Here is a 16,215-nt window from a genome sequence, read left to right on the forward strand (position 1 = left end):
TTTATGGTGTTATCTGGCTCATTGTTTATGGTGTTATCTGGCTCAGTGTTTATGGTATTGTCTGGCTCAGTGTGTATGGTGTTATCTGGCTCATTGTTTATGGTGTTATCTGGCTCAGTGTTTATGGTATTGTCTGGCTCAGTGTGTATGGTGTTATCTGGCTCAGTGTGTATGGTGTTATCTGGCTCAGTGTTTATGGTGTTATCTGGCTCATTGTTTATGGTGTTATCTGGCTCATTGTTTATGGTGTTGTCTGGCTCATTGTTTGTGGTGTTATCTGGCTCAGTGTTTATGGTGTTGTCTGGCTCATTGTTTATGGTGTTATCTGGCTCAGTGTTTATGGTGTTATCTGGCTCAGTGTTTATAGTGTTATCTGGCTCAGTGTTTATGGTGTTGTCTGGCTCATTGTTTATGGTGTTGTCTGGCTCATTGTTTATGGTGTTGTCTGGCTCATTGTTTATGGTGTTATCTGGCTCATTGTTTATGGTGTTGTCTGGTTCAGTGTTTATGGTGTTGTCTGGCTCATTGTTTATGGTGTTATCTGGCTCATTGTTTATGGTGTTGTCTGGCTCATTGTTTATGGTGTTATCTGGCTCAGTGTTTATGGTGTTGTCTGGCTCATTGTTTATGGTGTTATCTGGCTCAGTGTTTATGGTGTTATCTGGCTCAGTGTTTATAGTGTTATCTGGCTCAGTGTTTATGGTGTTGTCTGGCTCATTGTTTATGGTGTTGTCTGGCTCATTGTTTATGGTGTTATCTGGCTCAGTGTTTATGGTGTTGTCTGGCTCATTGTTTATGGTGTTATCTGGCTCAGTGTTTATGGTGTTATCTGGCTCAGTGTTTATGGTGTTATCTGGCTCAGTGTTTATGGTGTTATCTGGCTCAGTGTTTATAGTGTTATCTGGCTCAGTGTTTATGGTGTTGTCTGGCTCATTGTTTATGGTGTTGTCTGGCTCATTGTTTATGGTGTTATCTGGCTCAGTGTTTATGGTGTTGTCTGGCTCATTGTTTATGGTGTTATCTGGCTCATTGTTTATGGTGTTATCTGGCTCATTGTTTATGGTATTGTCTGGCTCATTGTTTATGGTGTTATCTGGCTCAGTGTTTATGGTGTTATCTGGCTCAGTGTTTATAGTGTTATCTGACTCATTGTTTATGGTGTTATCTGGCTCAGTGTGTATGGTGTTATCTGGCTCAGTGTTTATGGTGTTATCCGACTCAGTGTGCATGGTGTTATCTGGCTCATTGTTTATGGTGTTATCTGGCTCAGTGTTTATGGTATTGTCTGGCTCAGTGTGTATGGTGTTATCTGGCTCAGTGTTTATGGTGTTGTCTGGCTCATTGTTTATGGTGTTATCTGGCTCAGTGTTTATGGTGTTGTCTGGCTCATTGTTTATGGTGTTATCTGCCTCAGTGTTTATGGTGTTATCTGGCTCAGTGTTTATAGTGTTATCTGGCTCAGTGTTTATGGTGTTGTCTGGCTCATTGTTTATGGTGTTGTCTGGCTCATTGTTTATGGTGTTGTCTGGCTCAGTGTTTATGGTGTTGTCTGGCTCATTGTTTATGGTGTTGTCTGGCTCATTGTTTATGGTGTTGTCTGGTTCAGTGTTTATGGTGTTGTCTGGCTCATTGTTTATGGTGTTATCTGGCTCATTGTTTAAGGTGTTATTTGGCTCAGTGTGTATGGTGTTATCTGGCTCGGTGTGTATGGTGTTATATTGCTCAGTGTTTATGGTGTTGTCTGGCTCAGTGTTTATGGTGTTGTCTGGCTCATTGTTTATGGTGTTATTTGGCTCAGTGTGTATGGTGTTATCTGGCTCATTGTTTATGGTGTTATTTGGCTCAGTGTGTATGGTGTTATCTGGCTCATTGTTTATGGTGTTATTTGGCTCAGTGTGTATGGTGTTATCTGGCTCAGTGTTTATGGTGTTATCTGGCTCAGTGTTTATGGCGTTATCCGACTCAGTGTTTATGGCGTTATCCGGCTCAGTGTTTATGGCGTTATCCGGCTCAGTGTTTATGGTGTTATCTGGCTCATTGTTTATGGTGTTGTCTGGCTCAGTATTTATGGTGTTATCTGGCTCAGTGTGTATGGCGTTATATTGCTCAGTGTTTATGGTGTTATCTGGCTCATTGTTTATGGTGTTATCTGGCTCAGTGTTTATGGTATTGTCTGGCTCAGTGTGTATGGTGTTATCTGGCTCATTGTTTATGGTGTTATCTGGCTCAGTGTTTATGGTATTGTCTGGCTCAGTGTGTATGGTGTTATCTGGCTCAGTGTTTATGGTGTTATCTGGCTCATTGTTTATGGTGTTATCTGGCTCATTGTTTATGGTGTTGTCTGGCTCATTGTTTATGGTGTTATCTGGCTCAGTGTTTATGGTGTTGTCTGGCTCATTGTTTATGGTGTTATCTGGCTCAGTGTTTATGGTGTTATCTGGCTCAGTGTTTATAGTGTTATCTGGCTCAGTGTTTATGGTGTTGTCTGGCTCATTGTTTATGGTGTTGTCTGGCTCATTGTTTATGGTGTTATCTGGCTCAGTGTTTATGGTGTTGTCTGGCTCATTGTTTATGGTGTTGTCTGGCTCATTGTTTATGGTGTTATCTGGCTCAGTGTTTATGGTGTTGTCTGGCTCATTGTTTATGGTGTTATCTGGCTCATTGTTTATGGTGTTGTCTGGTTCAGTGTTTATGGTGTTGTCTGGCTCATTGTTTATGGTGTTATCTGGCTCATTGTTTATGGTGTTGTCTGGCTCATTGTTTATGGTGTTATCTGGCTCAGTGTTTATGGTGTTATCTGGCTCAGTGTTTATGGTGTTATCTGGCTCAGTGTTTATGGTGTTATCTGGCTCAGTGTTTATAGTGTTATCTGACTCATTGTTTATGGTGTTATCTGGCTCAGTGTGTATGGTGTTATCTGGCTCAGTGTTTATGGTGTTATCCGACTCAGTGTGCATGGTGTTATCTGGCTCAGTGTTTATTGTTTTTGGTCCTTCGATTGTTGGAAATGCAACCACAGACTTTATTAACAGTTTTTATATCAGCACAGTGCTGACGTTGGAGGTTTGGGAAGGAGAGAGGAGTTAAAACAACCACAGCACTTCTTAGTCTCATCCCTCCATCCCTAACTTCCACCCGTCTCCTTCGTCTCTTCTCTTTGGACCGGTCGTCAGGACATTTTATAGGCCACTGGTTTTTATACAAAGCACCTTTTAAAGGTGAACTAAATATTCCCCGGAGATATCAGCGTTCACATATAATCAGCTGTTTTTGTTGATAAAAATGTTCTATATTCTAGTGTTGTCTGTGTAGCCAAAGCCTGATATAACATACTGTACATCTGTTGTTGTTCTAAAACTATTATCCCTTTGAGCTAAATGCTATCGTCAACATGCTCACAATGACAAAGCTAATATATGCTGACGCCAAGCAGGGATAACGTTCACCACCTTCACCATGTTAAGATAAGATAAGATATACTTTATTGTCCAACAGGGACATTTGTCTTGTGCTCCAGGTCACTGCATCACACAACATACCAAAGTCACAATGTTCTTACATGCATAAACCATAAACCATAGATCATACATACACTCCTGCATGAATATGCTGAGATTCACATGTTGAGTGTGAGACAGTAGTTCTTTAAAACAATAAAAGGTAATAAAAGACAGTAGTTTCAAATACTAAAACCAGCTATAGTCATACCAGATAATAAATAATCAATTTACATTATATTAGTTCTCAATAAAATTATGTTAATGTTAATATAGTGTGTTAATGTGCTAACATTTGCTAATTAGCACTAAACACAAAGTACATCTGAGGCTGATGGGAATGTCATAAGTTTAGCAGGCATCACCAAAATATCCACTGCTGCATTAGAGATTATAATTTTAGTTTTTAATGCACAAATATTTTAATATGTACATATCATCTGTCACTGTCACTAGACATCTTTACGTGTACATACTGTACATAATCCTCCAGTCCATGTATATCCTTTCAGGATTTATTTGTATTGTTTACAAATTACAGAACACTTAATATGTATATATTAGAGCTGTCAATCTATTAAAATATTTAATTGTATGATTCTCCATAGTTAATCACGATTAATCGCAAACTAATCGCACATTTTGTATCTGTTCAGAATGTCCCTTAAAGGGAGATTTGTCAAGTATTTAACAGTCTTATCAACATGAGTGGACAAATATGCTGCTTTATGCAAATGTATGTATATATTTATTATTGGAAATCAATTAGCAACACAAAACAATGATAGATATTGTCCAGAAACCCTCACAGGTACTGCATTTAGCATAAAACAATATGCTCAGATCATAACATGGCAAACTGCAGCCCAACAGGCAACAACAGTTGTCAGTGTTCAGTGTGCTGACTTGTCTATGACTTGACCCCAAACTGCCCTCTGACTTTTCCTTTATGATATTCATGATTCCCTGAGGATGAATCCTACTGACGTTAGTGATCCTCTGAATTGTCCTCTTATCGCCACCTGCAGGTTGATATTTGTGGTGTCTAGTTAAATGTCTCAACAACTATTATGGGATGGATGGTGATGAAATGTGGTTCTCATTCATGCTCCCCTCAGGATGAACTTTATTAACCATCTAGCGCCACCATCAGGTCACAGCTGGCTCTAGACTCTGTCTTTCTCTTTAATAATTCCTCATAAAACTTTTTTGGGAGTTTCTTGACTTGAAAGTTAGAGTTGAAAATAAAAGTCACACGACGTTCCTCCTTTTGGGAATGGTTGAGCACAGCAGGAAGGAAGTGTTGGATCATCTGAGGGGCTTTGTGGTGACGGAGCGGACGGCTTAACATGTTGCAGACGTGTTGCAGACGTGTTGCAGACGTGTTGGCTATGATATCGTAATCTGCTCAGTCAGCCGCTGAGGTCAGACGGCCATCTGTGGTCCCAGACAGAGAGCACTATGGGATACTGGTGAGGGGGGATTACTGATGGATGGATGAGTGAGTCACAAATGGATAATTTAACAACTAAATGACAAATGTAAGTTAAATTAAATGTATAGCGCTAATGAATAAACAGGATGAGTGGGTGAATGACCTGAGTCATATACATATAAGTAAGGGATAACATACAGCGAGCTGGTCACCGGTCCTGCGTCGCCCTGTTGAGGTTTATTTCACAACGATGTCAGGCTCGCTGTACATTACACAGCACTGAAAAATATGTTTTGTCACAATTAATAAACCAAACAACTGAAGGAACGAATTGCGTTTATATATATTGGCTTGTATTCAAATGTTTTTATTTATTTTTCTTATTTATTAATCCATTGATTCATGTTAAGGCAAGAAATGAAGGTTGAACATTGTCAGTAATCTGACGTCTTTCTCTTATCGCGTTCTCAGCATACATTAATATGTATTTCATCTTATTGTTTTTGCTTTATTTATTATAATTTCCAACATATATTTCTTGTTTTAGATTTTATTTTATTTGTTTGCATTTATTTTCTTTACCCTGCTGAATCCTAAAACCTCTGCTGACAATCGGATTCCTTCGGGGATCAATGAAAGTGTTATTTCAGACTAAACACTGACGGATTTATTTATGTAATAAGACATTGTGATACACAGCGACATCCTCTTCAAAGTGTGTTTTCTGTGTTGCCCGTAGCTCTCCTGGCCAGCTGCGATGCCTTCAGATTGGCTCCGTCCCAGCAGGTCATACCCCTCAGTCCTTCGGTGGCTCGTCTGTTCCAGGATGAAGGCCCAGCCCAGCCACACTTCATCAAGGAATTAGTTAGAACCAAACGCCACTCGGTCCACGAGTTAGTGCGAGCCCAGCCTCATTTGGTTCACGACATGGGCTGGCCAGAGATACATGAGACATCCCATTCCCAGGCCAAGATGGAATCTGCTAACTCCTCTCAGCTGAACGCACCGTCGCCTGCCGGCCAGGAAGTAGCCAGGACCCGCCCTGCTGTGGATGAAAACCTCGATGTGGAGGACGAGATGGAGGTGAGGATGAGTTCAAGGTCATGTGTAATAAACCGTCCGGGGCTTTCAGTATACTAGTGACGAGGTTAATGTGGGTAGATGCCTGAATCTGTATGAGTCTATATCAGTTATAATAAGATGATGATTTATTTTGGTTATCAATCAGACCATCTGTACACATATCTTTCTATTTCAGCGTATGGTTCATCTGGCGGTTCCTCAGGAGGCAGACAGCTACAGGGGACGCTCAGACACCACCGACCCAGAGAGGGAGCTCCTCGGCGGGCCAGGAGCTGGCGATGCCTCCCTGGAAGCCTCGGGCTTCTATGGAACGGACATGGAGGACAGAGACAGAGGAGAGGATGGAGGAGAGGACAGAGAGAGGAGAAGGGGAGAGGACGGATGGGAGAGAGACACAGGGGAGGACAGAGAGAGGAGAGGAGGAGAGGAAGAAGAGATGAGAGGAGGAGAGGACAGAGAGAGGAGAGGAGAAGAGGAAGAAGAAGAGAGGGGAGGAGGAACAGACGATGTCCATATGTTGGATGCCAACCACACAACTCCAGATTTGGATGCTCTGATTGGTTAGTAGAAACGACTGTTGACATCCCATAATACACCCTCATTAGCCACATATTAGCCAAAGAACGTATATTAATAAGAAGTCAAAGTCAATAGTTCGTTCCATGTCATGCCATGTCCAACATCAGCACCCAGCAGCAAAGCTACGCTTCTGCCATTTTGGACTGAAAGTGACTACCAGACGCCAGTAAAACGTCCGCCCACAAAGAGCTGTACAAAAGTAAAACAAATTTATTTCTATTCTGTTGTCATAATTTTAATGTGTTGAACGATAAAATATTATAAATATTCATATTATTATAACTATTTACTTATTTATTTATTAAACTTTTAGCCCGGCTGCTTCCCAGAGGAGCATATTTTATGGACATAAATGGAAGTTAGAAAAATCCAGCTCAAAGATTTTGAGAGAAATCTCAAACTTTTTCATGTCAAGGATCCAAAATGGAGTCCAATAGACCACAGACCATGGATGTAGAAGAGGGTCCAATAGACCACAGACCATGGATGTAGAAGAGGGTCCAATAGACCACAGACCATGGATGTAGAAGAGGGTCCAATAGACCACAGACCATGGATGTAGAAGAGGGTCCAATAGACCACAGATCATGGATGTAGAAGAGGGTCCAACAGACCACAGACCATGGATGTAGAAGAGGGTCCAATAGACCACAGACCATGGATGTAGAAGAGGGTCCAATAGACCACAGACCATGGATGTAGAAGAGGAACCAATAGACCACAGACCATGGATGTAGAAGAGGGTCCAATAGACCACAGACCATGGATGTAGAAGAGGGTCCAATAGACCACAGACCATGGATGTAGAAGAGGAACCAACAGACCACAGACCATGGATGTAGAAGAGGGTCCAACATATCACAGACCATGGATGTAGAAGAGGAACCAATAGACCACAGAATATGGATGTAGAAGAGGGTCCAATAGACCACAGACCATGGATGTAGAAGAGGAACCAATAGACCACAGAATATGGATGTAGAAGAGGGTCCAATAGACCACAGACCATGGATTTAGAAGAGGGTCTAATAGACCACAGACCATGGATGTAGGAGAGGTTGTGTCCTGGTCTTTTGTCCTGCGTGTTAGTAAATAGCCTACAACTCCATTTAATTATGTTGATGTCATGCTACTAGCACTACTAGCTACTAGCACTACTAGCTACTGGCACTACTAGCTACTGGCACTACTAGCTACTGGCACTACTAGCTACTAGCGTTACTAGCTACTGGCCGATAGCCGGTTGTTTGGGAACAGAGACGTTAATACATCCACCACGGTACAGGCTGACAGTATACAGCCCATGGGTGTATTAAAAGATAATAAAAGTGATGAATTACAGCCGATATATCCATTATTACAGACGCATACAGCTAGCAGGAAGCTGGCAGAACCAGATATGTCATATGAGCGTGCAGGGCGGTGCGGTCCCGTGGGTCTGATGACCGTTCATTATGGCGAGGAAAATAACTGGATTCAGCTGTTAGTTAATTTTACTACTTTTAGGACATCATGATTTGAATGAGGGATATTGAAGTGTTCCTACTCAGAAGGTTGAATAAATGGATATAAATGCTGTGTGCTGAGTTAGCCAGCTGGCTGATCTCACTGATTAGGATGTTTTATATTTTACTGTAGAAGTGTTGATTTGAGGGATGGCTGTGGTCGTCACTGAAGCGTTGGACTGCGTTGCCGTTGTGATAGAACAGTTAAAGATAAGCTACAACTCAGGGTAGATTTTCTTCTTCATTTTATTATGAAATAAAACACAGAGGCCAGAAAATATCAGATTTTCTGTCTGCACGATTTTTCTTTATTTCTTTTTCAAAGGACTTCTACTATAATTAAGAAAATATTAATATTTTGTAAACAAACAAAGACATTGATTAACAACTGCTGTATGTCTCCTATGAGTCTTTGATACGAGCATGCTGTCAAAACCTCATGACAGCTGTAGAAAGAGGAACAGCTGACACACACTCATGTTTCTGACAGGTGTCTCTTTGTGTCCCTCAGGCTACAGTCCGTCGTTCCACCCCTCCATCTCCACCCAGCCCTCCATCTCTCCCTCAGCTCAGGTGCAGGATTCTGGGCTACAGGAGCATCGTGCATCCCCTGTCCTGGAGGTGAGGGCTGATAAAAGATGCCTTCATATGGACACCGATGTATTATTATTATTATTATATCATTCTGTTTTATTTGTTAGGGTTGGATATTTTAGTTGTGTAGTTTAACAGTCTCTTCTGTAGAAAAATAGTAAAAACAACCTTTACAAAAAGTACCAGAAAGACTTCACACACAACTGGCAGATTGGATTATCTGAGCATCAGAAATGACACCCAGCCAGCCCCAGATATTATTATTCTAGTCACAGATATACGCCACTGTTTATAATCAGTGGTGGAGGAAGTATTCAGATCCTTTACTGCAGTAACAGTACTAACTTTAACTTGATGTCTACCATCCAGGCGGGTCCTCTAGAGAGAGATCTGTGGGAGGCAGAGAGAGAGGAAGATGGTCATTCCAGTGGTTATGGAGTCCTTCACTCCTCCATCACTACAACTACATCTACATCTACTGCTGCTGGTGGAGGAGGAAGAGGAGGAGACGCTGCAGGGACCGCCACCCCTGAGACCGACACAGGGACAGACTTTGGGCTGCTGGGAAGTTACACCAAAGGTATCCACCTTATTCCTAGCTCCCATGATGCCTTGCGTGAATTATGGGCGCAACTTCCTGCGTGTCGTGTCACTGAACCGTAACCGGCATCTTCCATGGTAACGGTACGCTAATCGTCTCTCCTAGAGCGATTATATTAATAAATCTAGTAAAACATGTGTGAACGCCACCTCTTACAGCTCAGACAGGATGATGTGATCATTCCTCTGCCTTCTACTATGGAGGGACATTCTTCTGGAGTCCTCGTCTGGAAACTGGACCGTTGGTCACAATAACAATCCCTTTTTGTTTTGGGTGCATGTTCAACAGTCTGTTGTTGAGACAGATTTAGCTTTGTCTGGTTGTCAGTACAGCCGCCAACAGCTCAACAAGTACCAGAGCTCCACAAGGACATTTTAGAAAAGTTAAATATCTGTTAAAAATAAAGCAGGATTTTGTAAAATTAAGGCGAATTACCCTTCAAAAGAAGCGCCGTTGGCGGTTAGCCACTATGGTTATCCTCTATGGTTAGCCTCTACGGTTAGCCACTATGGTTAGCCTATGGGACTAACTAGCTTAATGCTACTTCCGCTACCTCACCGGAAGTTACGCCCATAATCATTTCTACAGTAACACCACCGACAATAAGGTGAACATGAGATTAAAAAACAATCTACTGACTCAACTAGTTGAAATATCTCAACACTGTTGGACGGATTGCCATGAGATTTGGTTCATGGTTCCTCCAGCGCCACCATGAGGTTGACATGTATGGTTTTAAAACATATCAACTGCTTGGTGGATAGAGAGGTGAAGTCCCTTCTCTTCCTGTGACCACCATGGGACCTTATCTTAGAAAAAATATGAACGTAATGAATATGTTTGAACATTTAAAAGATAATTCATCAAGTCCAGAAAGTCTGTTTGTCGTAGTATCATTTAGTTTAGCGTGAAACCGCTCAGTGAACTTCATCTCTCGTCTCGATACAATCTCATTACAGAGTAATGTCTTTAGTGAACGGGACCTTGAGACGGGCAGATGAAGTTGAAGTGATGCACAGTTAGTGGAGCTGTCAGCGGCTGCTCTCCATTCAGCCGTGAATGAAATCCAAAGCGAAGCTTTATGTTTGCTGTTTTAGAGTTGACATGACATCAGAGAGTGAAGATGAAGAGCATGTGTTTTACCTCTGCAGATGAGACAGAGGATGAAGAGACAGAGAGGGAGGAGGAGGAAGAGGAGGAAGAAACCGGTCTGGCACACAAAGGCACGTTTACCCAGAATCCCACAGTAGCAGAGGTTGGCGTGGCTCCCAGCAGAGAGCCCCTCCAGCCCAGCGTGGAGGAAGAGGAGCAGCTGGAAGAGGAAGAATTCAAAGGTAACCAGTATTGACCTCTTTATTACTAAATTATGAAAATCGTGAGTTTGTTTTTTTGTAACTGAGCACATTTACTCAAGTCATTTTGAGGTACTTGTACTTTACTTGAGTATTTCCATTTTCTGCTACATTGTACTTCTACTCCACTACATCTCAGAGGGAAATATTGTACTTCTACTCCACTACAATGATTCCATAACTTCAGTTACTTTACAGATTCAGATTATTAAAACAATTTATAATCAACTAATAAATGATGATGTATTATTATAGATTTAGATTATTGATCCCGGTGGGGGAAAGCAGATAAAGTGGTTACAATTCAACATTAAAGTGATGAACACATTAACGCATCAATAATTATAATACAATAATCTAATATAGATTATTCTGCATAATGAGAACTTCTACGTTTGGTACTGTAAGTACATTTTGATGCAGATACTTTTGTAATTTTACTTAGGTAAAAATATGAATGTGTGACTTTTATCAGAATCAGAAATAGTTTATTGATATCCGGGGGATAAATTGTGACAGAGTATTTCTACACTGTGGTACCTCTTCCAGCTCTGCCTTCAGCCTTTAAAAAGTTAGAGAGACAAGCAAAAGTGTACCGAATGGATTAAACAGTGTGTCTGTGTGCATGTCCGGTTAATTAGTTAGAGCATCATTAACTACCTCCATTAGTTTGTGGAGTTACTCATTAAAACAACGAAAACATCCACGGTGTGTAATATTTTCCCACTGTGTCCTGGAAGCTAGCAGAGTTTAGGCTAACGTTAGCCGCTCTGTCCTGCTATTTATTGGGAAGTTTACACTCCAGCAACTTACGACCTGCACCCTCCCATGTTAAATCCAGCGTGGTAAACTCTACACATCCAGTAAAGGATGGAAACACTTTGGGTTTTACACATTGACAGGAAAAGCAGAGCTAGACATCACGGCTAAAGCTGCATGCTAACTCTGTCACGGACAGGAAACGTTATCGTATCGCGGTAACGTTCGGTCGAGCCGGCTGTCGCTTCCGTGGTCAAATGAGCCAACGCTACAACTGTAGAGCATCCAGATACTGACATTTCTGTTCTCTGCATTCAAACGGCCCCGATGGAGCTGACCATGGATGGATAAAGAGAACGGAGCAGAATGGAGAGCTAGAGACCACCTTGGAGAAGTTAGAAGAAGTAGACACGTGGGACTACGTCCGCCTTTCAAAATAAGGTGTTAACAAAGGGAACTGTATATACAAAATACATCTATGGAAATAAGATTGATGGATTATATTCACCAGAAGTATAAAACATTACAAGTCCCTTATAAATGAAAAATAAAATACCACTAATCTGTGAGGGAAATGTTCAAATTCTTTGATTTTTGCGTTGCTGGATAAAAAATATAATAAATAATTCCTGACAATGACTGATATATTTGACTTCAGGACATCTCTGACTACATACATGCTGAAAATCAAACATTTTTACTGGATTCATTTAGAGATTTTCCAAATTAAAAGTATCTAGAAGTTTATGATTCAACTTGTTCCCATGGTCTAGTGGTAAACAAGTTAACAACAATCAAAATAAATCAAAATATCGAATCACAATACTTAAAAATCACATTACATATTGAATCAGCACCCAAGTATCCTAATAGTATAGGATCAGGAGATAGGTGTATCGTCCCAGCTCTAGTAGCTGATATAGAGGGATAGTTAAATAACATTATGAATGTATTGGCTCCAGGAGTTCGACTGCCAGACAGAAGTGAGGAGGAGGAGGAGGAGAGATGGAGAAAGATGGAGGAGGAAGAGGAGGGAACAAGAATTAGACACATCGTCCCGCTCACCACAGATCCCTCCCCCACCATCGGCTTCACCGACCAGCTGGAGAAGACCACGCCCCTGCAGACCCCGAGGTCAGAGGTCAGAGGAGGTGGAGTCACAAAGGTCCGTGGTTTTGATGAGCTGGACGAGGCCCGGCAGGTACATTCAAAGCTTTCTGAGTCAAACCTATGGCTGTGTGTAGTCTTAACATTTATTAATGAATCAATATTCACGTCACTGTTGTTTAACTGTGAATGTGTCAGGTGATGTGTGTCGACTGGAAAGAGCTGGCTGAACGTGGATACGTCGTCCTCAACATGACGGTGAACGTCAACTGTGTAAGTACACAAATTAAATATTCAAATTAAAGGTGCTACATTTAGTATTTTAACGTGACTAAATCACTACAAGAGTCATTTGTGTCATCGTCACAAAGGTGAAAACGCATGGTTCTCACAGGACAGCAACGCTACAAACACATGATGATCTGATGGACCATGATGCATTGCTGCAGATTAAACTAGCCAACAGGATTTAAAGGAGTTAAAATGCAACATACATATTAATGCAGCACTAATATTAATCCAGAGACATCAAATAGATAATAGGAAAACACTGATTACTGACACATCAGTACTTTTACTGGAGACTAGTATAGCTACATTTAGATGATAGTACTGACTTACTTTTGCTTCTATAACTACATTTAGATGATAATACTGAAATACTTGTATTACTTTAACTACATTTAGATGATAATACTGACTGGTAAAATAAGACGCCGTCTGTCTCTGTGTGTGGTAGTGAAGGAGGAAGGACCTTCACCATGGTGTCTGTCGCCATGGCAGCATCACCACCACCGCAGTGACCTTATGGTTGCTACGGCAACATGAATGGAGCCAGAACTCTCCTCTTCTTTAAAACAAGTAGACTTTACATCGTTCTGTCATATCTGTGAATTAATGTTCATGAGTAACAGTGTGTGTGTGTGTGTGTGTGTGTGTGTGTGTGTGTGTGTGTGTGTGTGATAGGCGGAGTTTCGTGTGGACCAGGGCGTACGGTTGTTGAAGGTCATGGAGCGCGAGTTTGCTCGGAGAGTTAACAGCCCCGAGGGAACATGGGTACTCTACCTCAGCAAGCCGACACACCAGCAACACCAGCTGCTGGTGAACGTGGCGACTGAGCACGGTACACGCACAAAGACCACAACAAATCAAATAATATGTACATATAACAGACAGTAACTGTAGCCCTTTAACCCAAACATATACCACCATATTTGTTTTTAACTCGTCAAGCTGGGCTCCTCTGTGACACTGAACTCTTTATAATTTATAGAATCAAACAAATATTCTGACTGTTATAACTTTATTCACATGCTCTGGATTTATTAGTACACTTGTGAGGACATTTTACTGACATTTCTCTGTGACTAAAACTAAAAGTAAACCCAAGAGGTGTTTTTATTGATTTATTTCTGCATAATTTTGCATAAAATGAGGCAGAAATGCAAAGAAGATTACAATAAATGTAAAAAGACATGTATAAATAAAAGAATACAGAAATAAATAAGTTTAGGGAAATAAATAAGGGTTGGAAACCAAAGGGAAAATCCTGCATAAATAAATAAATACACACATTAAAAAAAAAAAAAAAAGCAAAAATAAATAAATTAAAAGATTAATGAAATAAATGCCGAAAAAATAAAAAGGAAAATTAAACAGAAGATTGAATAAATAAGGGAATTAATACAAAGATAAATGCCACATTTTATCAATTAATTAATGTCTAAATTTTTTTTTTTTTTTTTATATATTATCTTTACAGTATTTATTCATTTATTGAGTCATTTATTTATTTATTCTTATATTTTTTTATTTTTGGCAGGTTCATGGCTAAATTGATACACCCTGATCAGACAGGGTTCATTCCGAACAGACATTCGTTTAATAATTTCAGATGCCTTTTTAATATTATGTACTCTCCCAGGCATCCTAAGGAGGATTTGTTCATCTTGAGCTTAGATGCGGAAAAGGCCTTTGACTGTGTGGAATGGCCATACCTATGTGCAGTACTAGAAAAATATGAATTTGGCACAAAATTGATTTCATGGGTTAAGATATTATATAACAATCCCAGTGCTAGAATCCTTACTAACCGGACAGTTTCAGGTGCATTTAACCTCTGCAGGGGCATTAGGCAGGGATATGCTCTTAGTCCCTTGCTATTTGCTCTTGCATTGGAGCCCCTTGCAGAAACAATTAGGGCTCACACTGCGATTTTTGGTTACAACACGGAATATACTTCAAATACAATTTTGCTGTATGTGGACGATATTTTGATGCACTCAACGAGGCCACTGACTTCTATTCCTATCTTATTGGAGATGATTGACTTATTTAGTTACTTTTCGGGATATAAGATGAATTGGAGCAAGAGTGATCTGATGACGGTGCGGTGTAGAGATCCAAGCATGCTCGAACAGATTCCATTCAAACTGGCTTTGGAAAGATTTTGGGTAGAGATCACGAAGAAATATAACTCCCTATTTGATGACTATGTTGGACAAGTTTAAGACCAAATTATTCCAATTTCTCTGATAGGCAGAGTGAACACAGTTAAAATGATCTGTCTCCCTCAATTGTTATACCTCTTTCAAAACATACCTATATATCTTACTAAGAGCTTTTTTTAAAAACTTGACTCATAATTCTACCATTTATCTGGAACTATAAATCCCATAGAATTAGGAAAGATCACCTGTGCAAGCCTAAGGGGGATGGGGGACTGGCTCTACCAGATTTCAGGCTATATTATTGTGCAGCAAACATTCGATGTGTTTCCTATTGGCTGGATGAGACGATTGTTCTCGACAGCTGGCTGGATATGGAGCGAGAGGACAGTCTACCCAGCTCACTTGGTGCTATTGTAATGTCTCCCATTCGTCTCAAAAAAGCATGTTATAATTACAATCCGATTATTCATAGTACTACTCAAATTTGGAAACAAATAACCAAACATTTTAAACTTAGAGCTCTATCCTTTACACTTCCGATATCGGCAAACCCGTCCCTTACTCCTTCAACCCTAGATGGAGCCTTTGATCAATGGAGAGAGTCAGGACTGGGTAGTGTTGGGGACTTGTACATTCGGGGTACGTTTGCTTCCTTTCAACAGCCTCGGGAGAGGTAGGGGCTGTCGAAAACAGATTTTTTTAGATATCTCCAGATTAGACACTTTTTGAAAACTCATCTTCACAATTTTGAGAGTGCAACACCTGATAAACTAGACCAGTGTCTGAGAGACTGTATAGTAGATAAACATCCAGTTTCATTTATATACAATACATTGCAAAACCTTCAGCAAGTAGATGTGAGCTGTATAAAAAAGGGCTGGGAAAAAGACCTAGGGATAGAAATAGCTGAGAACATCTGGGACAAGATGTTCACATCTGTTCTTTGAATGCCAGACACTGTTTGATACAGTTTCAGATTCTGCACAGGCTACATTACTCTAAAGTAAAGCTACATTAAAATCTTTCCAGAAACGTCACCAATATGTGAGAAATGTGTCCAAGCAGATGCAGATTTACTCCATAGCTATGCACTATGCCCTAAAATATAGGACTTTTGGGTTGCAATATTTTCATTCTTTTCGAGGATTTTTAAAGTCCAAATAAAACCAGATCCATTTTTGGTTATACTAGGAGCTTCTGAAAGCTCTAATATCCTACAGACATGTTTATGTACATACTGAATGTCGTCAATG

General features: G+C 40.5%; 1 protein-coding gene across 4 annotated transcripts in view; it reads left to right on the plus strand.

Moving 5' to 3' along the window:
- podxl2 (podocalyxin-like 2) overlaps positions 1-16,215 on the plus strand; it is a 36,253-nt gene that overhangs the window by 10,644 nt on the left and 9,394 nt on the right. For all 4 annotated transcript variants that reach the window (XR_012595724.1, XR_012595726.1, XR_012595725.1 and 1 more), the window contains exons 3-10: positions 5,672-6,015; positions 6,191-6,575; positions 8,611-8,720; positions 9,063-9,273; positions 10,446-10,628; positions 12,368-12,606; positions 12,711-12,785; positions 13,479-13,635. Coding sequence is in view for 1 of the 4 variants with exons in the window: in XM_074649737.1 (XP_074505838.1) it covers positions 5,672-6,015; positions 6,191-6,575; positions 8,611-8,720; positions 9,063-9,273; positions 10,446-10,628; positions 12,368-12,606; positions 12,711-12,785; positions 13,479-13,635 (1,704 nt within the window). In the remaining 3 variants the exon portion in view is untranslated. The remainder of the gene's footprint in view (positions 1-5,671; positions 6,016-6,190; positions 6,576-8,610; positions 8,721-9,062; positions 9,274-10,445; positions 10,629-12,367; positions 12,607-12,710; positions 12,786-13,478; positions 13,636-16,215) is intronic.

Source organism: Sebastes fasciatus, chromosome 1 (genome assembly GCF_043250625.1).
Source record: "Sebastes fasciatus isolate fSebFas1 chromosome 1, fSebFas1.pri, whole genome shotgun sequence".
Taxonomy (NCBI): domain Eukaryota; kingdom Metazoa; phylum Chordata; class Actinopteri; order Perciformes; family Sebastidae; genus Sebastes; species Sebastes fasciatus.